This window comes from Ambystoma mexicanum, chromosome 6q, assembly GCF_040938575.1.
Source record: "Ambystoma mexicanum isolate Mex_15411 chromosome 6q, UKY_AmexF1_1, whole genome shotgun sequence".
Classification (NCBI taxonomy): Eukaryota; Metazoa; Chordata; class Amphibia; order Caudata; family Ambystomatidae; genus Ambystoma; species Ambystoma mexicanum.
In genome coordinates this window covers 1,358,230,533-1,358,256,779 of record NC_090937.1, presented here as the reverse complement: position 1 = coordinate 1,358,256,779, position 26,247 = coordinate 1,358,230,533, and the positions used below count along the sequence as shown (strand labels likewise).

At 45.3% G+C, this 26,247-nt stretch overlaps 1 protein-coding gene across 3 annotated transcripts in view; it reads right to left on the bottom strand.

Annotated features, from left to right (window-relative positions):
- Nucleotides 1–26,247, bottom strand: part of EVC (EvC ciliary complex subunit 1) — a 946,714-nt gene that overhangs the window by 27,174 nt on the left and 893,293 nt on the right. For all 3 annotated transcript variants that reach the window (XM_069631973.1, XM_069631974.1, XM_069631975.1), the window contains one exon: nucleotides 9,784–9,895. In XM_069631973.1, coding sequence (XP_069488074.1) covers nucleotides 9,784–9,895 — 112 coding nt within the window. The remainder of the gene's footprint in view (nucleotides 1–9,783; nucleotides 9,896–26,247) is intronic.

Genomic DNA, 26,247 nt, shown 5'->3' with positions numbered 1-26,247 from the left:
GGGGAGCGGGATGGAGCATCTGCTTTACCATGAGACAGACCAGGACGGTGTTTCACAACAAAATCATAGGCTGCGAAGAATAAGTGCCAACGCACCTGACGACTGTTGACTCACTTGAGGGATGCGAGATCCTGCAAATTCCTATGATCAGTCTCCATACCTGAAATGCGTCTTTAATCGCCAGGAGTTCTTTTCTGGTAATTGTATAATGGGACTCAGTAGATGTAAACTTGCGTGAATGATACGCTACAGGATGTAAATGGCCAGAAGTTGGGCAAGGTTGTGACAATACCGCTCCCAAAGCAAAGGATGATGCGTCTTCCTCGACAACGAATGGTAACTCCAGATCCGGGTGTTGTAGGACGGGAGCTGAGATAAACGCAGATTTCAAGGACTCGAAAGCGGCTTGATGTTCGGGGGTCCAGATAAATGGGGCACGTGGACTGGTCAATTTAGTTAATGGTGCCACTATAGTAGAAAAACCAGGGATGAACCGCCTATAAAAATTGGCAAAGCCCAGGAAAGACTGTAAAGACTTCAAGTTTACTGGGACCGGCCATTCCAAAACGGCTCGTACTTTAGACTGATTCATAGTCAACCCACCTGGTGAAATGTGGAAACCCAGAAATTCTACTTCTTTGGTGTGAAACTGGCACTTCTCAGGCTTGGCAAATTGCACATTCTTGCGCAAACGGGATAGGACTTCTTGGACGTGAAGGATGTGTTCGTCTAAAGAGGAGGAAAAGATCAGAATGTCGTCCAAATAGACCACCACATAATTGTCCAGAATGTCCCCAAAGACCTCATTCATAAACCGCTGGAAGGTGGCAGGGGCGTTGCACAAACCGAAGGACATTACTAGGTATTCAAATAAACCCTGTCGGGTGCAAAACGCCGTCTTCCACTCATCCCCTTTGCGGACACGTATCAAATTGTATGCTATCCGAAGATATAATTTGGTGTAGATGGAGGAGTGTGTTAGTCTATCCAAGAGTGGAGAGATGAGAGGTATGGGGTATCCATCTTTGATAGTGATGGCGTTCAAACGTCTGTAGTCTATACAGGGGCACAGATCCCCCTCTTTCTTTGGAACGAAGAAAATAGGGCATGCAGCAGGCGAGGAGGAGGGCCGAATGTGGCCTAAACGTAATGCCTCCTGCAAATATTCTTTCAAGGCTTTATCCTCTACTGGTGATAAAGAATAGATTCTGCCCTTGGGGATCTGAGCGTCAGGGACCAGATCTATGGGGCAATCGTAGGGTCTGTGTGGAGGTAAACTCTCTGCGATGCCCTTGTCGAAGATTGACAAAAACTCATGATAAACTGGAGCTATGTTGGAAAAGACAGCACCAACCATGTGCGAAGTGGAAGAGTGATGTTCATCAGTCTCGGATAGGGTCAGATGTGCTACTGCACCCAATGCTGCAGCAGGTGTATCGATTACCTCCTCTCTCTCGATAAGACAAAAATGTTGAGACTTCGGATTCAAAACAGACCTGGCCAGTACCCCAATTGATTAGCGGATTATGTTTTTTTAACCAAGGGATGCCGAGAATGATACCAAACTGAGGGGTGGTTATGAGGTCAAAGGCAAGTGTTTCCCTATGTGCTTCCTGAATGACTACTTCCATGGGAGCAGTCTGTTGTCGAATAGGCCCAGAAGCAAGGGAAGTCCCGTCCACAGCCTGTACAGGCTCAGGAAACTCCTTGGTAACTAGTGGAAGGTTCAAGGCATAAGCCATTTGTATGTCGATAAAGCAGCCAGTGGCCCCGGAATCAATGATAATCTGAACGGGGTGCATTGTGTCAGGAGTAGGTTTTAATAAGGCATGGACTGTGACTGGTCTAATAAGCCCAAATGCCAGAGGAGAAGAAGAGGGGGACTGTGGAGAACTCGTCCTGGCCCCCATATTCAAGGACGAGCAGTCGGAAAACCCAGATTCTTTTGCTTTGGGCGGCGTGGACAAGTCTTGACGTAATGTCCATTAAGTCCACAATAAAAGCAAGCATTGTCGGTTCTCCTCCTTTCTCGTTCCGTCATAGTTATAGGACTATGTATTCCACCTACTTGCATGGATTCACTGGCTACATCAGGAGAGACCGGCAACTGTGTACCTGAGAATCTGACTTCTGCCTTGCGCTCGTTGCGTCGAGCGTCTAACTGGAGTGTTAGATCAACCAGATCAGACTACTGAGTCGGAAGCGACGGCACCACTGCCAAAGCGTCCTTAATGGAGCCACTTAGACCTTTGTAAAACACTACAGCCTTCTTGTTTTCGGGCCAGGATGTTTCTGCCGCTAACTGATTGAACCGTGTTATGTATTCTATAAGGGTGCTTTTCCCCCGAGTGAGATCTAGTAATTCCAAATCTCTGGATTGAGTTTTGTGTCTAGTGTCAAAAACCTTAGAAATTTCAGTCACTAGTAGGTTAAAGTCATAAAGGGTTGGATGATTGTTTTCAAGTAATGGGTTGGCCCATGTGGCGGCGATGCCAGACAAATAGGAAAGCAAAAATGCAGCCTTGGCAGGTGCATCAGGGAACGCTGAAGTTCTACAAAGGAAATGTAGTTTACATTGATTAAAAAATGTACAGAATTTCCTGGGGTCTACCTGGAATCTCTCAGGGGGTGCTAAAGGAAAAGGAGTGGGAGCAATCACTGTTGTGATGATGGAAGGGGTGGAAGAGGTGGTAGAAGGACCAGGAGTTGGAGGTGTGGGGTCCCCAAATTCGGAATCAGAAGGTAGGGGATGGCGAGCACTCTGAAGGGAGTCAAAGCGGTGGTGTAACGCCGTGGTGGCTGCGGCCAGATCGGCCCTCAAGGTAGTAACTGCTTGCAGTAGAGCGGCCACGGGGTCCCCAGCCAACGCCTCCATAATATGAACGACCTGTCGCTTCACGGTCTGTTATGACTTGATGGTCGTGAAGATTATTGGGCCTCTGTACACAAGTTCCACTCAGAAAGATACAAATAACTTCCTGAGCAATCCTTGAGGCCACAGGTTGTTTGAGTGCCGAAGAATGCCAGGAACACTGGTGACCCCTCGACCGCTGTAAAGCAAGCAATGGGTCAGTACAATGACATACAATACACTGAATAGCGAGGTAACAAATATCAAGGGGCTTACCAAGGGTCTGGGGACAGGAAGAACAAAGATGAGAATGGAGGTGTTCCATGTGGCTGCAGAGTGTAGCAAGCGGCAGCGGGTAGGCGTAGATTGTTGTAGAAATAGGCACTGCAAGACCTGTATGGAAAGGGTACTCCAAAAGGTAACAGAAGAGGAAATCCAAAAACAGTCAGTTAAGTGTTCCAAGGTCAAAAGCCAGCCAAGATCGTCATAACCAGGGGGTAATCCAAAGGAATCCAAAAATACAGTTCAAAGGTCCTGAAACAGCGGATCAAAACAGTATCCAAGGGCTTGACAGAGGAATCCAAGAAGAACAGTCCGTAGTCCAGGTTCAAGATGTGGAGACAGGAAGACGCCGAACAGTGCCTGATTGGGTCAGCTGTGAAGCACTGAATGAGCGTTCCCTCTCCGGTTTTAAAGGGACCTAGGAGTGTCACATGACCCATCACGTGACCAATGATGTAGTACGTTTTGTCACATGACCCAAGTTTACAAAACGCTGCCGGGTCTTCGTGAGGGCGTGACGAAGCAAAGGAAAAAGCCGGTGTCTCCGTCGACTGTCTCCAAGACGTCAGGGCAGCTGCCAACGTTGCAATGGGTGAATATGACCATAGCTCGTTAGATGCCCTCGTGTGCGCGGCTGCTGTGCTGCTTGAGGGAGTGAGGACATGAGGTCAGAAGGGAAAGGCAGAACAGGACCTGAGATGGAGGGCTTAGTGACTGCACGGGTATTCGTGTGCGTAAGGTGACCAGAGGATGGTGTAACAATGTTGACCCTGCACTGTATCCTATGCCCGAGCCCCCTAAGGCGCCCACAGCCTCACTGTCCAAAGTGAGTGATACCTCCAGGCTGATTCACACTCTTAGCTGTGCCTTGGTCAACGCACGCTCAGTACCTGCCCATACCCTTGACATAAATGACCTCATCGTCAAGGACAACCTAGACCTCTTAATAATTACTGAGACCTGGCTTAATGAAAGCTCAGGCACATCACTAGCTCTTACTATCCCCCCGGGGTACTCCAGATTCAGAAAAGACTGCACCCCCAGAGAGGCGGGGGTGTGGCCCTCATTGCGAGAGAAACCCTTGCTATCAGAGAAGCGGATGGGCAACTTGATCACTACTGTGACTACCTCCCTTTGAAAATCAATGTCTCCCATAATTGCACCATAGCTTTGCACATTGTCTACAGACCCCCTGGTCCCATCATAGACTTTCAGGACACCCTCATCCTTTCATTGTCTGACAACATCAAAAATGACGTCACAAGTCATTCTTCTGGGAGATCTAAACCTAGGGCTCAATGACCCTAAGGACCCCCATGCCAAATCCCTCAAGAATGCCGTATCCACCTTGGGCTTCTCTCAAACTATATCCGAACCAACCCACATCAAAGGGCGCACACTCGACTGGATCAGCCATCATAACTGCTCTATCCAAATCACCGCCAATTCCCCTATCCCATGGGCAGACCATCATTATATTCAATTCAACCTCAACACTAAGAAAGGGGCCCCTAAGCCCATCTCCCCTGTCCAGCGGCCTTCGCAAGGAGCTCACGCCAATTGACAGCTGAAAACTTAGCACCATTCCTCCTTAGCCCTGCTCTGCAGGCCCCATTTCCCAAAAACCCAGAAACATTTAGCCAATACCTTTAAAGATGTCATCACCCAAGCAGTGGACGCCATTGCCCCACTCGCACTTAAAGAAGCCAAAAAAGCCAAACATTCCAACTCATGGCTCTCAAAAGAACTCCTTGACCAACGTTCACAGAAGAGGCTTACTCTCTCCGCATGGAAAGCCAACCCCTCTGAAGCTACCAGAAGCGTCTTCAAGGCTATCTCCATATCCTATAAAGCCAACATTACCATAGCCAAAGCCTCATACTACAACTCAAGGATTAAAGACGCTAAATCAGGGTCCAAAGAAATGTTCATCTTCTTTAGGGAGTTGGAAAAACCCTCCCTCTCCTCCTCCCTCCCTCCTCAAGGACCAAAGTTGGTGCAACAGTATTCAATCTGCCATGCTAGACAAGCTCAATTCTCTTAAAAATAAAATACGTGGACATCAAAAAGCCCTTAACCACCTCATAGCCAACCTGCACAGTGAAACGCCCTCGCCTACCAAAACTGAGTCATCCCCACCTTTTGACTTCAAAGGCATGACTGAGCTGGAAGTCATTTCCCTTCTCAAATCTATCAAACCCTCTAACTGCAAGGGAAATGCATGTCCTGCCCAACTCATCAAAGATTCAGCACATATACTAGCACCCTTCCTAACCGCATTCGTAACTCTTCCTTCCAGACTGGCCAGGTTCCAACTGGACTTAAGGAAGCGTGGGTATGCCCGCTCCTTTAAAAATCCCTCCTCAGACCCATCGGTCCGAGGGAACTATAGGCCCATTACCACCGTCCCCTTCCTACTCAAAATCCTGGACAAAGCAGCCTACCTGCAAGTTCAAAAATTCTTGGAAGGCAACCGGCTCCTAGGCCTGCAGCAATCTGGATTCCGCCCACGACATGGCACTGAAACGGCTCTCATGGACCTAAAGAATCAAATGGATGATCTATAAGACACAGGCAAAAGCTGCACTCCTTCTGCTCCTTGACCTATCCGCAGCCTTTGATCTAGTGGATCATAACACCTTGTGCTGCCATCTGGCAACTGAAGCGAACTTCTCCCCTAAAGCGTACAAATGGATAACTTTCTTTCTACAAGAGAGGGCCATGAAAGTCTTCTCTGACTCCGCCTGTGCCACTCCTAGCCACATTAAATGTGGTGTGCCGCAGGGCTCCTGTATCGTGCCCACGCTCTACAACCTCTTCACGAGGCCTTTGTTCAGCATCCTTGACTCCCTGTGCATCTCATACACCAATTATGCGGATGACACACAGGTGCTTATTCCACTCACTGGTGACTATGAAGCGGATGCCAACACGCTCACCACCATCTACTCCACTTTCCAATCCTGGATGGCAGATAACTGGCTCTGCCTCAACAGTGAAAAAACTGAACTCCTGCTCATAGGGTCACCTACCACACTGGACAACCTTGATGAACAGTACTTATCCTTCACTATTGATAATATCCCCATCAAGGTCTCGAACAATGTTAAGACACTTGGAGTCTACTTGGACTCTAATCTGACCATGGGCAGACAGGTTAATGCCATTGCATCCTCATCAGCCTATTATTCTTAATTCCTCAACACAGCCAAACCCTACCTATCATGCCAGAATTGACTCACAATTGCCAGGGCAATAACTGGCTGAAGGTTGGATTCTTGCAATGCCCTCCTCGTAGGGACATCATGCAAAAATCTGGACAAACCAAACTGGTCCAAAACAATGTCCTTAGGACAGCTACAGGAACCTCTAGAAAGGACCACATCTCCGAAGGCAGGCCCATTGGCTCCCTGTCAACGAGAGAATTGTCTTCAAAACCCTTGCCATCACGCACAAATGCCTCCATGAACTTGCACCCCCCGTACCTGGCTCCGAGAATCACCAAGCATACCGCCACAAGACCCCCCTCAGGAAGTGCTACTCCAACACGATTGTCGTGCCCAAAACCCGAAAAGCCAGCGCTGGAGGATCTAGCTTCCCCACGCTGGCAGCCACACACTGGAACGCACTACCTAACCGTTTAAGAATGATAGACTCCCACCAAGCGTTCCGCAAAGCCATCAAAACTAAACTCTTTGTTTGAAAACAAAATGTCTACATTCAGCCTGTAAACATACCCATTTTTATATGCTTTTGCCTGCAACTCTGTTCATCTCTGTATCGTACACAGTCTGTGTTTTCTGTAACCAAGAGACCTCTGGTCACCTGTAACCTATTAATCAAATGTTTGTACAAAATCCTGTAACAGCGCCTCGAACCTACGGGCTGCAAGCGCGCTCTACAAATGCAAAGAGATAAAATGAAATAAATAAATGAAGCAAACATGAAGTGTTATTATGTGGATAGACTGACATTTTGGTGCAGCCAGTATGGCCATGTTTTCGTATTGTGGCATGACATTTTTAATGACAACACCAACTGGAGTATGTTCTTAGGTGGGAGTACTGCCATATAATAGCAGAACCATGTGTTCTTGTAGTTCATTAATGGCATTATGAACAAAGCAAATATGTGTGTGTTCTTATGTGGGAATACTGGCATTGGTGCAACCAGCATGGAAATGTATCAGACACAACCAGCGTGAAAAAGATTTGTATACTGGTGTATATTGTGGGGAAAGGCATCATGAAAATTCATTGGGAAATGTTCCTGTGCACTGTTGGTAACTTGCATCTATAGAATTTTTTCATGAGCTAACCTACAAAACAAATTGGAAACTTTCTGGGTTTTTTCCCAATTTGTCACTAAAAGTGTGCCGTGAATTTTAACTCATTATTCAAAGCATTTTCCCAAACCCTCATGGTTAGTTTGGCCTCTCTTGCTACCCTCGGTCACATTTGGGTGAAATATTGAAATATTTACGTCCTTCCAATTAAGAAAAATCACTAGCGGCCACTGGAAGTACTCTAAAAGTGTACACAAATTATGTGTGACTTTTAACAGACACATTGGGCCTCATTTCGAGTCCGGCGGTAACCGTGCCGGAAATTCCAGCAGGTTACCGCCGGACTCGTATTACCGTTCCGCCTCCGTGATTGCCGGAATCACCGGGGCATTACAACCCGGTAAATCTGTTAATGGGGAAGTGGAAACACCGGCACCATGCCGTAATGGTGCCGGTGTTTCCATGTCCGCCTGCAGGCGGGTGGTGTTAAACCCGCCTGGTCAGACCTGGCAGGAATGACTCCTCCTGCCTGCAGGACTCTTAATCAGCCGGTCCGCAAAGAATGGTGGTGGCGGATTTACCACCACCGTTCTTTCTGGACCGGCTGACTCGTAATGAGGCCCATTGTCTTTGAATTCTTGAATATAAAGGACTAGGGTATTAAGTAACAAATCTCTTTCCTCTGCACACAACTATTGCTCAATTAAGACTGGATTTAAAACTCTCTTGGCCACCTAAACTTACCACACAGGTCGGCATTTGTTACCCTTTCATCAGTGGCCAGTGCCTCTTACAGACAGTGCTGTACACTCTTTACACCATTGCCCAGTGCCTGCCACACCCCAAAATTCTACACCTGCACTTATCTGTGCCCCATCTTCTCTGGTGCTCAGCCGTGCCGTCCAGATGTCAGCACACTGGTCCTGAAAACGCTAAAGACACAATGCCCCTTTACTATTTCCACCCACAACCATTTTGTTTTTATATTGTTTTTCTGATTGAGTCGCGCAAAGCAGATTTCCCATTACAGAAAATGTATCAGCACCCTGACTGGCACTGCAGGGTGCTGATAGTCTTTACACCAGGGCTCGGTGGCTGCATGGATAGTAGTTGCCCTAATCCCTCATCTACCTACGTCCTCGCTTTGCTCTGTCCTTTAGGTTCTACATCATCGCTTCCTTTTTGCCATGCATTTGCCTGAAGGGCAGTGCTTCAACACGACTTGCAAGAAGTGATTACTAATGAGCACTGGACTTTTGTGAGCCTCGGAGAATGATGTAATCGTCCATTGCAGTAATGCGACTACCAGCTGTTAATGCCACTTTATTTGTCGGAGTATTCTGGTTAATGACTTTCTCTCCTGATAATTGATCGGAACTTCAGCCTTTTATATAGAGCATTGAGTGCACATTTTTGGTAATTGGACAGATAACCACTTACGAAGAATCAGTCTGGGGAGTGCTTCTGGCCAAAGTAGTTGTTGAATCAGTTTGTTTCTGATTGTGACATTTTGACTACAGGAGCTTAAATTCTATATTTAAAAATATTATTTTTGTGTGTACTGTGCTGTATTTTCATTGTACAAAATGTACAAAGACTGTGGGCAGATTATGTAAAATCCCAGTGGACAGGACAGACGAGCGGGCCACATTACAATAGTGGACTATTACATATTAACTGTTAGCTGAAGGCCTTCCCCACACCCCAATCTACTCATGGGTCTGTGTAGGAAAACAAAAAAATAATCACACCTCTGATAGCTTGCACATCCCGCAATGGCTCCCATTAGAACACTGCATAAATACCCATGTATTATGCACAGCACATCATGCATGCAACCAGAAATGCCCCCACGGCCGGCTCGGGATTTACACATGGCAGATCCCCGGCTTTCGGAGGGCAGGAAAGGGTGGATGGATGTTCTGTGCAGCTTCCTTTCTCTTAGCCTTCGTGTTTGTATGACAGTGTAGCTTATGCAGCTGCGTTTACTTGTTGGCTGTTCCTCAGGTTGGCGTAGATTACCCCCAGCTGTTACAAGCTTGCTGTGATTTCTTGATCAGGAACCTACTAGGGGGTGAATGGAAATAATCCATCAATTAACTGAAATCATATGAAATGATCATGAGAGGCGCTATTTGTGATTAAACTATGTGAAGCCTGAGAAAGAGAAGGCAGTGTGAACCCTACACATATAGGTAATTCATGAACTCCCACATTCAAGTTTGTTTTTTTGTGTGAACTCTGTTGAAACTCCACGCCTGGGTTGTATCATTGTCAGGCCTGCACAAGACCTTACCGTTCATTAAGTCTATTCATGCATCACTGTATTTAACATACTCTGCTTATGGTTCATTTCTTGTAATACCTGAGTAATTGGTTAGTATGGCGAAATGATCCATGGTCGTCAGCATGAAATTCGGCAGGAGTTTCCTTTTCCGCTCTGGTCGGGTTCTTGCTTTTTGCTTTCATATTTGGAGCTGCAAGAAAATAAAGGCAGAGTTTTTAATCAGTTTCGCGACATTGAAAAATAAATAAGAGTAATAGCAATTGTCAAACATGATCAATGGGCGAACAAAAGGCAATTATCATTTCTAAATGGACTGCTGTTAAGAGTAAACCAGGATTGACATGCAGAAGGGAAACAAATTGCTCTAGACTGATCAGCTGAAACATGCTGAACATCCAGCGTAACAGAGAAGGCTGATAGAACAGACACGATTGTTAGACCTAAGAGAGAGATGGGGGGGAAGGAGAACGAAAGGAAGAGAAACAGAGTGAGTGAGAGAGAGCGAGAGGGAGGACATCTGCATATGTGTATCTTTTCCAACATGGTGAAAGGGCATATTGCAATTACGGGGGCACAGAATTGGCAAGCTGCTATTGTCCTGGGACATTATGAAAGTGGCACAGCCTAATTTCCAAGGGCAATGTTAAAGTGTCCAGCTATTGGCTCTGGCATTGTGGAATTGGCAGGGTTCAATTAGCAGAGGGCAGCAACCTGCAAGCGCACTTGTGCTATTTTCTTGGGACAATATTCTGGTGAAAATGTGAAACTGAGTCATGAAGCCAAGGATTTATTAGGGTTAATTGCAGGATTGGCAAAAGTGGTTTCAAAAACCTCAAAAATCTGTGTTAGTTGCGTCTGCTCATTAAAAAAAGGAGTCTGGGTTCCCCCTACCCCGGACCCTCTCGATGATGGGACAACTGGGATGGCTTTGGCCAAGGATTCGAGCCCACATCTCACAGAGGCCCAGATGTGTGTTTGTGTGCACGTGTATGTGTATAGGAGGGAGATCATGGGAAGCAGAGAATGGGAGAGATTGTGAGACAGTAGCTGTGTGAGAGAGAGTTAGAGAGAGAGGGTGGGTGGGTGATTGTGTGTGTGAGACAGAGAGAGCGCGAGAGGGATTTAGTTCTGGTGGTAACATACCATCACTGCGCATCCTATCACTGAGCACACCAAAATTCCACATTTCGACGCATATATATATGCATGGGGTCTGGGGAAAGTTAATCGTAAATGTCAGGGGCTATGCGGAATGTGAATGCAGAGGTTGACCCTCGTATATATATGCAGCAAAATGGGGTACAAAAAGTCTGCATTTTGGTATGCGCAGTGATCACAGCTTCTCACAACCTCCCTGTCTGAGGGGCCCTGGCTCTGTTGCCCGTCTTTCCACTCACCCTCACCCCCTAGAGGCCTTGCCACATGCACTTAGCTAAGGGGAAGGTCTGACTAGCCCAATATTTCTACTCTTGAGCTTCTGCTACTCCTTCTCGCTGCTTTATCATGTGCTCATTGCTCCACCCATTCCATGCTCACAATTTTCAGATTCAGGAATCACCTCTTGTTTCTTTGATCCCCTCTGTTTATTCCTCCTCTTAATACTCCTCCTCATTTGCCTCATGGTTGCTCTCCAGCTCCTACTCAAAAGCCTCCGTAATAGTCAACCCTCCTTGTCAGGTCCTTCTGCATTAAGTACTCACTCCTCTCCACACTTCACCACCACTCTCCTAATCCAACCAATGAGCTTCCTTCTCCGCTACTCCACTTTCTTTCACCTTCTCAATTCGTCTCTCCCCCTTTTCCTCATTTTCCTCTCTCAAGCTTCTAGTCTCCTGGTCTCTCCTCCTTTGCTCTCTCCTCGAGCCCCATCTTAATTTGCTCCTTCCCCTATTGCCCACACTGCAATAACTCAACTTCCCCATTCCATTTTATAGCCCTGACAGGCCAGCAATGAGGGACCAAACCTCGGTACATGTTTCACCTACTGGCATATTGGGGAGGGGGTCTTGAATTGGTTGAGCGGGGCTTTGGTGCCATTATTCCTGGGTGTGTGCAGCTCTGAGGACTTTCTTGTTCATGAATCGAGGCTTTAAGCGTGGGAGCCACCATCTTGCATCTCTATTCCCCAACGCTCTTCCACAGAGTGGTTCACGCGCATTAGCCCCTTGCGTATCATCTCCCTCTCTCTCTCTCTGCCAGTGGTCGAACTCTTCGAAAAAAAGTAGTCGAACTATGTTCCCTACTGGCCTGGCCCCACTCCCCACAAACCCCATCACCACGCCCCCATGCATAATACAAACCCCCAAACATAGGCGCCTGCTGTTTAAGGGAAGTTGCAGTGCAGTGCACTGAAGTGCAAGTTTCAACTTCTTCCAACACTTTTTTTAAAAAACGAAACCATTCCAGAACGGTTTCTTTTAAAATAAAAGTATAGGAACAGTACAACTTAATTTAAAAAAAGTAGAGGAGCACCACTCCCAACCATTCCCGCCCACTTCAACATCTGCTCTCTACCCAGTGCAATGTGTGGAGCACCTCTACTGCTCATGGGTCTCTAGTGACTATGACAGTGTCAAACTCGTATCAGTCTCTGTTTCTGGTAGCATAGGTTATACACATACTTAGACTATTCTAATTATGCAACTTTGCATATGGTGGGTGAGTATAGTTTCTAATGTTTGAATAGACATTTTGTCCATTGAAGAAAAAGGAGGGGCCCCATACAAGGAGTCCCAAGGTGATACAATGTTGTAAGCCCCTGCTTCCTGAATGGGAAAGTGTGGGGTTGGCCAGGGGTGTCCTCCCAAACCAACCCGGGCCCAGAACTGCAGCACAAGTGGCAAGATCTGCCCGCAACCCCTCTGCCCCCCCACCCCCCTTAAACAGAACTATTATTCCAATAGATGAAAAGGGGACATTTTATGAAATAGCAATTGCCTGGGGCAACGTGGGACCTGGTAGGTCAATGTTCATGGCTAGAACAGCAATGGCATAGTACTAATGCAATAGGCACAGCATTTTACTAGATTGGGTGGAAAGCGTGAATGATAATGTGTGAACTGTTGAAATTGGTGTGGCATGTTTTAGAGGCAAGGACACACTTCCATCAACATTTTCTGGGTGCAATGTTGAAGGTAGCTTGGCAATTGGCTTCCATATGCCAACATTGGAATGTACTGTTCAAATTTGCCTGATAATTGTTGGGTGGCCAGAATGAGTGTGTGCCTAACTAGGAGGATAAATAAATTGGTAGTGTTGAAATAAGTACGGCACCATGTGATTAAATGGGCAGGTGGAAACTGGCTTGTCAGTTTTCAATATATTTAAACACACAGGCTGGCTTAAAAAGCAGTTAGTAGGTGACCATTTAAGCCTATTTGATAGCTCAGGGGCAACATGCTCGCCTTGGAAGCAAGACGTCATGAGCACCACATGTTCGATCCCCGGGTACGCACTTAGAAACTTCTGGGTATTAAGCGCGTTATAAATAACTTATCATATCATTTGTTTTTAAATTACTGATTGCATATGCCATTTTCCTCAAATACCCTTCTGGGGGAAGCCCTCCCTCCTCCAACTACGATGCTCTGCTTTTGAAGTGCGGAGGCTGAAGAAATAAATGGACACTCTTCCATGGCAGCAGAGTCCCTGCATGAGATGGAAGCGTGCTGCCCTGAATCTCTCCCGGGGTAGTCCTCCCTGCTCTACAGGTGAGGCATGATGTAAATGGCTGGGAAGGTGAGCGCTGGGGCACATGATCAGGACACCATGCTTCATTATTGATTCAAACAAGGTCTGACTTGCCCGGGTGGCTCGAAAAAGGGTATTGTCCGGGTTGCTCGAAAAAAATAAAAGGGTATTGCATTTCCCCCCCAGGAAACCCTCAGGCTTTTGTTTCCCCTCGTGATGCCTGTATATGGTGGTGTGTCCCCTGTGCTGCTGCACCTTATCTGCAAGTCTCCTTTCCCCCTTTACACGTGCTCTCTAAAACAAACCCCATTTTCCTCTTCTCACCTATCCCATTCCCGTGCCCTTTTCTGTCAGGCCTCTCTCCGCTGTCATCCTATTCTCTCCCACTTTTTCACCCTCCACTGCCCCTCCCCTTTCCGGTCAATAAGCAGCAAGTGCTGTGCTGCCAGTGTTTGTTCACTATTCTCTGTGGCTCTGCATATTACCCCTTATCCATCTCTCCTACCTTCTTTTTTATTATGTTCATCTGCATAAATTGCTGTGTTCCAGTCAGAACACCCTGCTGCATGTGCTTAAAGGAATGGTGCGGTCAGAAATATTATTGTCCCTATGGTTCGGCCATGTGTTTTTAACCATACGTTGATCGATCGTACAAACAATTCCTATGCACCTTACCGTAGTTTTCTTCTTTTGTACACAAGTGAAATCAGGCAGCAGGGCGCTGCCATCTTGTGATAATCTTATCAGTTGATGCATCACCCAGGGTGTACTGCCTTTGCGGCACTAAATCATATCCCCCGCCCCTGAGCCTGACATCAATAGACGCGTACCGCCCATTTCACAATGCCAAAGCACGTCTCGTGTCAACATTCTCTCTGCTTCTACAAATGACGTGTCGCCATGGAAATGGCAGGATGCCTCTTTCCTCAATAAGTATAAACAGACCGTTTCACAACACACAACATCAGATTTTCTATTCCATTCCTTTCACTGTATTTCTTTGAGTATTCTGTGACTCGTTTCTGTGCTCTGGTCAGCTACCTTCGTTGTTTGTAGCCCGTGCGAACAGATACCAGTACTATTGCTATAAATTATTTTTGTTTGTTTACCACACAATGGCAACAATAATGCCCTACCAGTACGAGCCCGAGTATTCTGAGGGGGAATTATTGGAAACAGAAAGATGCGGAAACGATGGGGCTTCGGACGACATTTGGGAGGACGATTCAACAGATCAAGAGCCTGAGCCTAGTCATATGGACGGAGTCTCCACCTGGTGTACCTGCAAATGGTGCGCACTAATGCCAACCAAGGTGGAGAACTGCTGCTGCCGAGAACATTCTGGATGCTTGTCCTACATATCGCAAGGCAAGCCATGGCCGTAATGCATTACCGAGCTGCCAGACTTCAGGACAGCTTGCCTCACACAGTCCGTGTTGAGGATTTTGATGGTGCTTATGCACGAACTTTGCGCAACAGTTCACCCTCGTAATCCAAGTAACGAGTAAGTATACTCTGGTTGTGATGTCAGTTAGGCCACTATTATTTCATGGTTGTCTCCTATATTGTCGTAACTTCAATATATCATTGTCATACCAATTTAATCTTGCAGTTCTCTGGTAATAGTCGTATAATAGTCGTTCAATATTATGCAGTGTCTAGGTAGCATTTTCCCTGGCAAAAATGCCATTGGATACAAGAATTGTCATTGACAACTAAGGTTTAATACACTTATCTTGGTCATTTAAAAACAGTTTGTATCTTTCTCTTTCACAGGTGGTACAGGCTGGTTGCCTATCGTTCTTTTACATGGTGGCTTCATGGGAGGCTTGGACACCACGTTCGACGAGTAATACCCGCCTTTGTCGTTGGTGCCATTAGAGAAAGTTTCCCCAGTGACAGCGGTCAGTACAGGGGCTTTTCCCTCACTGTGCTGCAACCAGAACTTTACAATGTGTAGTAGTTTTGTGCCATCAAAATAAGAAACAAAATAAAACACAACAGAATTTTTATCAATGGTTGTTGCAGTTTTTCAGTGAATCAAGTGTGTCTCCATTCAGCAGTGTTCCGGGTTTTGCCTGCATGCCCCAGGCCCATCCATCCCCCCTCCATTATCAAAGACAGTTGGCACCAGTGGATGTGCGCTGCCAAGGGGTGCCATGAGGGGTGCGAATGGCCAAAGTGCCAAACACCATGTACACTTCAAAGGTATCTTAGGCGCAGGGGTCATTGTTCACATGTCCTCCTCAGATCCAGTGTCTCCAGGCAGGCTCCCCTTGAAGCAGGCCACGCGTCTGCAATCCACATGATACCACGACATATACATGTCATTCATTCACATACACACCCCTTTTTGTAATTCTTTATAAACCACTTAATATTTATCATGAGAACATCTTTGAGCACTGCAAGTCAACTCGTGAACGTGCTACCTGAGAACTCCAGTGACCAATGCTAATCTGCTCGTCATCGTGCTATCTGTGAACTTCTGTGACCGCTGCGAGTCAGCTCGTCCCTGTGCTACCTGTGAACATCTCCCTGTTCTCCTGCCACTAACTACTCTGCTTGCTGAATCTAACTGTTTGTTGCTCAACGTAAGGGCATGTATCCTAATCATATCTCCTTTATCTGTAAATTTCTATCTATTTCGAACTAACGTACTCAGTATTATGTTCATTTGTATCCTTGCCATTGACTTGAGTTTCATTTGTTATGTTATCGATATATCAATTTTCATCAGTGTCAATTGGCATCGAATTGCAGCCTTAGTGGACCGTGTCTATAAAATAAGCATATTTAGTTTTGATGCATGATAGCACATTCAAGGGACGAGTACCAAGAAATGTTTTGCATTGAAGAAAGTATGGTATAATTCCTTCTTTCTCACATTTTTATGCAAAGTAATTTTCGAATAAGGTTGACTTTTTTTTTGCAGAATTTACAACAATGCCTGCATGTGCGATTTTCAGTTGCCCTTCTAAGACCCATGACAAATCTGAAGGCACTACAATGCATGTATTCCCAAAGACTGTAGATCGAATTAGAGAATGGGTCAGATATTACAGATATGCGCCGGAAGAGCTTGAAAGTAGAGTCAAAAAAGTCTTGGAGGACAAGAGGGGTGATCAATACCGCCTCTGCAACCTGCACTTTACCCCAATATGTACGGCACATCCTTGTATATAAAGAAGAATCAACTGTGAATGACTCGAAAATTGCTCCCAAACGCTATTCCGACTCTATTTGTTCACATGCCGCCACAGGTGAGTCACGGTTCCGGATTTAGCTGTAGGCCTTGGGGTAGTGAGCAGGTAACCAAATGGATTGATTGGTATTTTAGGTGTAAATGTCACTTATAATACTTTCGATATTTATATGATTGTGTAGCTTTTTAAATAATGACCAATTTGCTAAACATCAGTCCTTGGGTTTAGAACCCTCATAGAAAATTGATTTATGGGCACAGATAACTATGCTATATTATACATTGAAATAAGCATAATGTTCTCGTATTCAGTCTCCTTACATGCCAATTTTTAATATTGGCATTTCTAAATAAAATAATACTTTCCCTTTACAACTCCATGACTATGCACTGAATATGAAGAAACAAGATTCAACATCCATGTCTTGCCTGGAGTCATCAACCACTTCGAGCGCGTATCAGGTAATCTTACTCATCTATTCTGTTCCAGACTTGTTTTATGCTTGGAATTTGAGATAATCTGATCATATTTACGTATCGTGTCATTCGTGGTTTGCTATTGATATGTACCTTTGTCCATGTCCCAATGCGTGTGTTCAATATCCAATATTTTCATCCTTATTAATGCAAGTACTGTGTTTCAGGGAGATGCTGAAGTGTCCACTACAATTACATAATCCCTTGTAGTTGATCCAGAGCAAGAGGTAAGCGTACTGACATTGAATGAGATAATCTGGTGATATTTACATATCGTGTCATTCGTTTACACAATGTTTCATTTGTGGTTTGCTATTTATATGCACTTTTGTCGTCGTCCCAAAGTGTGTGTTCAATTTCAAATATTGTCATCCATACTAATTCAAGTACTGTGTTTCAGGGAGATGCTGAAGTGTCCACTACAATTACATCATCCCTTGTAGTTGATCCAGAGCCAGAGGTATGCATATTGACAGTTCCATCGAATGAGATAATCTGAACATATTTATATATCGTGTCATTCCTTTACACAAAGTTTCAATCGTGGTTTGCTATTTATATGTACCTTTGTCGTCGTCCAAAAGTGTGTGTTCAGTTTCCAATATTTTCCTCCATACTAATGCAAGTACTGTGTTTCAGGGAGTTGCTGGAGCGTCCTTTACAATTACATCATCCCTTTTAGTAGATCCGGATCCAGAGGGATGCGTACTGACAGTACCCTCTAATGAAAGAAAGTCAGTCTAATTTGATTTGTAATATAAATGACTTACTTTAAATGGATACTCTTTTCTAGGGATGTATACAAGATCCGTATATATAGAACGGGAGGCATGTGGATCTGAGTCGGTGCACCAGCTTGCTGTTGGTGACGTTAGAGTAAAGAAGGTTTCAACGAAAAGAAAGAAAGATAAGGTAATTTATAAATATTTTCTATTTTTAGCAAGTGTTTTGTGCTGAGGCCTTCATAATATGCTTTTTTAATGTAAATTGTCCGATACTGTATGTCGGATTTACATTGAACATCCCTTTTCCAATCTGTCCTGTAGTTGTCCTATGGTGTACGGACTATGCAGACATAGACAGCAACACAAATGAGAGATGCTGCTTGCCAAACTGTTTTCACCATGGAGGAACTATGAATTGAGGCGCGGCGTGTTTAGACTCGAGATGCCTTTGCCCAATGGCCAGAAATGAATTTAATGTGACCGCGAATCCGGCGAATCCAGCAAAGTGTTTTTGGACCATTGCTACAATGCGACTGCTCCACCAGATGAAGATGAAACAGAACGTATTGAAGATACTTTTGAATTAGTCGCAGACCACTTGACACAACTGACACCTGCCAAAAAAGTGCCACCCAAAAAGCAGTCGACATTGATGTTTTCTCCTTTTCACAGTCAAGTAACAGATGTTGAAATGACAGAGAGTGAAGCATCAACACAATTGACCGACGAACTAGACAAAGATCTCAAATATGGTATATCCAGTTTGGCTGAAACGTCCACAACAGTTCAGTCCAAAACAACATTAATGCAGGATGACAGTCTAATAAAGGAGGCCAAATACATAATATTCAACAGCAGCTTGATGGAGGTTATAAAGATGCTGAAATGTGTGCATTCAGTGAGAGGGGAAGTATGTGGGAAGCCATTGGTGAATGTGACTCGTCTAACACAAGGCAGTAACCTCAAAATACATGCCACCTGTGAAATGTTACATAAAACATTTTCATGGTCCGCTCAACCGATGCTTAGGAAACTGCGAGCTGGCAATCTACTCTGTACAGCAGCTTTACTTTTCAGTGGCTCTAGTTTAATTAAGTTGTCCAGTTTCTGTTAATGTGTGGGAATTCATTGCATTTCTAAAACGCAGTACTACAAATATCAACGTCAATATCTATTGCCTGCCATTAGTCAAGCTTGGAAAATTGAACAATTGTCTATTCAAAGTACATTCTCCAACAAACGGTTCAGGCTAGCCGGTGATGGACAGTGTGACAGCCCCGGATTTTCTGCTAAGTACTGCACATTCCACTTTCAGGACATGGAAAGTAAAAAAAATGGTGAGATCGTTGGTCGAGCAGGTTACCGAATGTAAATCCTCAGTGGCCATGGAGAACGTTGGTTTCATAAAATCACTGGAAGATCTACAATCGAGGGGAATGCAAATCAACTTCATAGCCAGGGACAGACACGTTTCAATAGCCAAGACAATGAGAGAGCAGTTTCCAAATATTAAACATCAATTTGATGTATGGCATGTTGCCAAATCAATCGATAAAAAAATCTCGGCTGCAGGGAAATAAAAAGTTTTGGAAAGTATTTTGCAGTGGTCCCAGTCTTTCAGCAACCATCTTTGGTGGAGCTCCAAAACATGTGATGGGTCTGTGGAAATTCTACTGAAAAAATGGTGGTCATTAATGCACCAATGTTCCAACGGTCACTCTTGGACAGAAAACCAACCTTTCCACCAATGTGAACATGGCCCTTTGTCCCCGGAGCAGGCACGGAAGAAGAAGTGGTTGATTCCATCATCACCTCCACACAAAGCCCTTGAGAAGATTGTGTTTGATAAAACTCTATCAAGAGCTCTGAAGGGACTCACAGAATTCTGTCACACAGGAGATTTGGAGGTGTTCCACAATATGTGCCTAAAGTACAGGCCAAAGAGATTGCATTTCGGCATCGGAGGGATGAAGTATAGGACATTACTAGCGGTATTAGCGCATAATGAGAATGTAGGCCGTGAACAATCTAGGACTGCAGGAAACTTTGGGATGCTTCGCTACACTATGGCCTTTATGAAAAGAAGCAAAAAATGGGTGGTCAAGCCAGTATATGAGGAAATGGAATTCGATTTAGTTAAATATCTCATTATTAATGTCTTGGAGGTGCTTACTCATGGAATTGTGCTCGATTTTGTTCAGAGCACACATACGTTGCCACAAAACATTGCCAACGTGCCCTGCCCACCCAAAGCAGAGCTCGTTGGACAGTTCAAATCCCAGTACAAATGCTTACCATCTGTTTTTATTTTTACCAAAAATGTTTTTATGAAGTGGTCAAATAAAGTATGCAATTTCTCTTTTGAAATCTATCCTCTTCGTCCTTTTTTTTCTTCCAAATAGTACAATTTTTATGATTGCTATACAATGTAACACTGTGATTTCATATTTCACAGTTTCGTCGAGCTACTGTGGGACCTTCATTGATCGTGGTAGGGCCTGATGGATAACGGTGTGTAAAAATCTTTTGGTTTCGGCAGTTGCCTTACCATACAGTTACTCAAGCCGCTGAATAACTGCTAGTCACACAAAAGGGATGAGACCTAAGCTACATAAGATACTAGGCACGCAAGAAGTGCTGGCTGTGAAAACATGCCATGGGGTAGGAGGCCATGATATAAGCAGAGGTGGGGCTATTGCTAGACACTCTTTGACTCCGTTTTTGTGTTTCCTCACCTACAATTTTGGAGTAGGGTGCATTCTGTCATTGTCAAGTTTCCCCTACCCCCCCACGAACCAGCGAACAGAGAGCAGTGACAGCCCCCACATTTTTCCTCCTCTGCCCATGCTTCACAATTCCAATTCTCATGGATGAGTTGACACGAGATGTTGCAAACTGAGAATGTATGTTCATTGTGAGTGAAGGTCACCAGCTCTGAATTTTTGCTTGCGAGCTGAAGAAGCCCACGCGTCGCACACACAGTATAAGGTTCTACTGTTTTTTTTTACCTTGAGAGACAGGGACCATTCCGAAAGGGATTGAATTGAAGGAGGGGTATAATAACCTAAGATATGATAAGGTTGTCCATTCCAAAACTGGACTTAGATACATGTAAATTCAGTTTATGAAAAATCGTTGACATGAACAGAGTCAACGTTACGGTCTGCATTACGCCAAGAGAATGGAAATGCCGAATATAATGTAAGTTTCACTTTAGACGATTTTATACCATCACTACTCCAAATATCATTAGCTGACCGTTATTGCTGGGTTACATTGTACTTGTTTGTTCTGTATGGCATGTTGCAATGAAACGCAAGTACAACCTTTCTGTGCTGGTCTTTCTACCGGGCACATGGGCAGTCTAGCATCGACACGCATGTAGACCACCACTCGGTTCCCCCTAGTTCAACGCTAATAAATCATTACTTTGTCCACCTCGAATTGTTGCCTCAGCTTCCGCATTAGATTTAGAGCTGAACATACTCCATTGCACTATCCTCGGCAGCAAATAGTGGAATACTTTCCACGTTGTGTTCTCTCTGTTCACATTGTGTCACGTCTGTGCTAATAAGTCAAATGATTAATTGTAATAAAGATCTGCTACTGAGACATTTTTATTTTTTTGTTTTGCAAACAGGTATATCCTGCCATTCTGCGATTGTCATCTATTCCAGACCCCAACCGATGGTTTCTTCAACCGCCAGCTGCAGCTACATGTCAATCACTCGATATATTGGACTCTTTTTTGGGACGATCGCCAAGGGCCGATATGCCCTTACGCTGTACCAGCGATTAGGAGCAACATAGCAACATTTACGGCGGTCTAGTGCCAAGTTGAGGCACAAGCCTTGCAATTCACTGTGCGACCAAAGTGCTTCTTTTACCCAAAACGAACACCCTGTGTACCCAAAAGGAACAGCGCGTGACTCACGATAAACATTTGCGGATCGAGAGCAATGAAAAAAGTTCTATTTTGATTGAATATGTCAATCGCCGAATGTTCTTGAAGCATTTACTGTGAAATAAATGTACTTTACCAATTGTACAGTCTTGCGGTTTCCTTTTAAAGTACAGTTTCATATTCCGAATTGTGACGCGCTGTGTTGTGAGACTATGTGTGTTGTTTTCCAGGTTCTGCATCAAGCCGCGTAGGTGACGACTGAGTGCGTTTGGCCACGCTGCCCAGTAACGTCAGGGAGAAAGGCAGAGAATATCAATGATTTGGTGATGTCAAGCTCAGGGGCTGGGGATATGATTTAGTGCCGCAAAGGCAGTACACCCTGGGCGATGCAGCAACTGATAAGATTATCACAAGATGGCCGTGCCCTGCTGCCTGATTTCGCTTGTGTACAAAAGACGAAAACTACGGTAAGGTGCATAGGAAATGTTTCAACGATCGATCAACTTATGGTTAAAAACACAGGGCCGACCCATAGAGACAATAATATTTCTGACCGCACCATTCCTTTAATTGTTGCATCTATCCCATCAAGGTGCCACATGTGTTTCCTGAGCTCACTACTGTATTGTCTTCATCACTGTACTGCAAAAGCTCGATGATCGCTCATTTGCTACCTACTGTCATTCACTGAGCCCACTCATATTTAATAACATGCGACAATCGTATTCAATCACTGTACAGCATGTACTAGTTGCTCATTGTTTACTAAATCAATTGCATGACTATACTGCATATATAATGATTGCTCTTCGTGCCCACTGCTATATTAATTGCATCACTGTAAACATTTGTGAAAATTTTTGGTGTGCAATGTTGAATCATCATCGTATTGCATATATTGGCTGTTCATTGAGCTCACTGTTATATGAATTTCATCACTGTATCCGCTTTTTTGTTTGGTGGCTTTCCTTTGCCAGGATGGCTATCACTCACCCTCCCGGTATGAGAAAATCAGCTGCCTGACTTCCCGTGCATTGGGCACTTGCTTACTCTATTAGGTCAAATTATTGCCTTTCAGGTAACTTATCTGCCACCTGTCTGATTGTGTTATTGTATCTAGACAGCTATGGGTGCTCTGCACCAGTAACGGAGGCCATTCCTATGCAACCACTTCTGTCCCCATTTGGCTGTTGTGCACTTCCTCCTTTAGCAAGTATCCCCTGGGACACTGGCCTCCATGCTATATATTCTATCTGATTTGTTCTCTGCACAGATTCCAGATCCCTTAAAGGGACAGTGTTGTTATTGTTATCTGTGTACATGAGGAAAGTGGCAGACATTGGAGAACCAGGACTGTGGATTATAAGCAAGTTGGCAATTTCTCTTGGGTGCAGGTGAAACCTTGAGTAGTTCTTAAAGGGCCAGTGTCATTGCTAAGTTCTCTGTCACTGTACCCTGCATTATGGAGTGCTCTAATTGAGGATGACCTGGGAACCCTCTGCATGCCACCACCAGTCCCATCCTCTGATACCTTGAGGTGCCTGGACCGCTTGATAACTCAACTAGATGCTCCCATGTTCAGGCAGGGGCTCTATCACAGAACCATGAGGGTGTCTGTCACAAATCTCACCTTCCCGAGGCAAACCTAGCCATAAAGTAATTGAAGAGTGATGATATACAGAACTGTATTGCTAATGCTCACAACAAAACCTCAGAAGCTTTAAAATGTATGCTGAACGTATCAACCCCAATCAGACCCATTTCAACTGCACACCCAACTCACTGCCATGGTCATTGCCCTTGCAACTGCCTTCTAGGGCAATGGCAAACTAGCAAACATCTCTGTGAAGGAACAACATAAATAATCTTCCCCCACCCTTTCCCCTGACACACCAACCTTTAGAACTTTCTTTACAATCTTGCCTGTAACTGTTCTTGCTATGACCACAAAACATAAGGCATCAGCTGAACATTGTCATCCCTGCTCTCATCATTGATTAAAGAGGCTTTGCTCTTCCTTGCTCACTGGTTTGATTCCTGCCCAATTTAATTCTGCATCAACCCAGTGCTTTAAGTGGGGTAAGAAATTGAGGGGGGCCCTCATTTGGAAGCGTGGCTTCCATGATGGGCGTGGCCTGAAAATTGCACAAACCATTGTGAGGTACACAAACAAATATATAAGTGTATGCAAGCATTTATATATTTGTATCCGTACCTCACTATGGTTTGTGTAAATTTCAAGTCATTTTACGCACACAAGTATATAAATGCGTGCATTTATATACTTGTGTGCGTACCTTACAGAGGATTATGTACTTTCCAAGCCATCATTTATAAAACTACAAATCCGTAACATACTTATATGTTTATAAAAGATGGATTAAAACGTACACAATGCAAGCCATCTTTAATAGAGCTTTGAGGACGGACAAAACCTGAGACGTCTTTGTCCGTATACAAAGTTTTATAAAAGATGGCTTGAATTGTGTACTTTTCAAACCATCTTTTATAAACATAGAAATATGTAACATATTTCTATATTCATAAAAGAAAGAATAAAAAGTACACAATTCAAGGCATCTTTTATAAAGCTTTGCCAAGGACAAAGATGCCTCAGCTCAATGATCTGTGATCTGCTCTGCAGAGCAGATTAGATCACCGAGCCTTAAGCATTTTTGACCCTCGGCGAACCCGTGGGATCCGTAATCTAATCTGCAGATTAGATCACGGAGCCCCCACGTTCACTGAGGATCAGTGACCTGGGGAGGGGGTGGGGAAACAAAGGGACCAGAACATCCTCTTGTGGCCCCACACGTGAGGGGTCACAAGAGAAAGTTACAGTGACTGACAAAAGTGCCAGCCAGCCACAGCAGTGCCTAAACTTTCCAGTTTCAGCGATGCTATGGCTGGCACTTATGTCAGTTACAGCTTGCCTGACTTTAAAACACTGATCACACCTTTACATCACACACCTTCTAACATTACAGCTTATGGTGCACTGTAGGAAAAAAGAACTACTGCATGACAGTCCAGTTTCTGACCCAGGAGAAGCACAGAAACAGGACTCCTATTCATGAGGTAGAACACAGTGTTTGCCGAGTGTTTGGCAGCAAAGGAGAAGGAGAAGCTCTGCTAGAGTCTGTCCTCTGTTTCTACATTTTGGAGCCCTTAAAAACCACCCACAGACGCGGAGCGTAGCGTTTGCCGAGTGTTTGGCAGCAAAGGAGAAGGAGAAGCTCTGTTAGAGTCTGTCCTCTGTTTCTACATTTTGGAGCCCTTAAAAACCACCCACAGACGCGGAGCGTAGCGGAGTGTTTGCCGAGTGTTTGGCAGCAAAGGAGAAGGAGAAGCTCTGCTAGAGTCTGTCCTCTGTTTCTACATTTTGGAGCCCTTAAAAACCACCCACAGACGCGGAGCGTAGCGAAGTGTTTGCCGAGTGTTTGGCAGCAAAGGAGAAGGAGAAGCTCTGCTAGAGTCTGTCCTCTGTTTCTACATTTTGGAGCCCTTAAAAACCACCCACAGACGCGGAGCGTAGCGGAGTGTTTGCCGAGTGTTCGCCGATGTGCGAGCAAATGGACCTTGAGACATCAGGAGACATGCACTCAAGAACACGGAGTAAGATACGTGCACTGGATGAAAATCAGTCTAATAATAATACACCTTCAACCCACTCTTATGCTCCATCTAACTTAAAGACCGGCATAAAAGGCATTAAGAAACATTACAAAAAACTGACATCAAACCTAAGCCTCATTAGAGCCTACAATCCAACCACAAATGAAAGTATCTCCCCAGCCCCCCAATCCGACCAAACAACTGCTCCTCACCTTCCCCGGATACCTGTGCGACTCCTGGAGGGTCATCGGCATGCTGCGTTGAGGCGTGCGGCTGCCGCCGCGGCTCCGGCGCCCTTTGTGGCGGGGTGTTCGCCGGGGCTTCGGTCGATGCGCGGGGCGGCCACTGGAAGGGGCGGGCTGGGGAGTTTGTGGTCGGAGGCGCGGGAGTGCCGCCTGCGGAGCCCGTCCCGGAGGCGAGCGCCAACATGGGCGCGGTGCGCCTGGCTCCCCGCAGGGGAGAGGAGGTGTGCTGCGATCTGCCCTCCGAGCCCCCGTGCCTCGCAATGGTGTCGCAACTAGCGGTGGCGAGTGCTGCAATGGGCGCAGCCTGTCTAGCTCCCTGCAAGGAGGGGGAGATGGGCTGCAGCCCATGCACTGAGCCCCCGTGCCCCTCAGCGGTGTCGCATACAGCAAGCACAGATGGCCAGGGAGAGGCGGCCGCCGGATCCCGTGGCTGCGAGGAGACGCGCGGCTTGACGCCGAGCGGAGGCGAAGTTGCTCAGAAGCCTGAGCTGGCCTCGTGCATCGCGGACGCAGAGAGAGAAATTAACTCTCTCACGTCCGGAGAAGAAGAAAGCCTAAATGAAAGGCCTCTGCTCACAAAAAAGTACGGACAATCTGGACCAGCCAAGACAAACTACTCAACCTCACAAATGTCCCCAGACTCATTATTAAATACCCCAAACGAAAATAAAGTGCCAACAT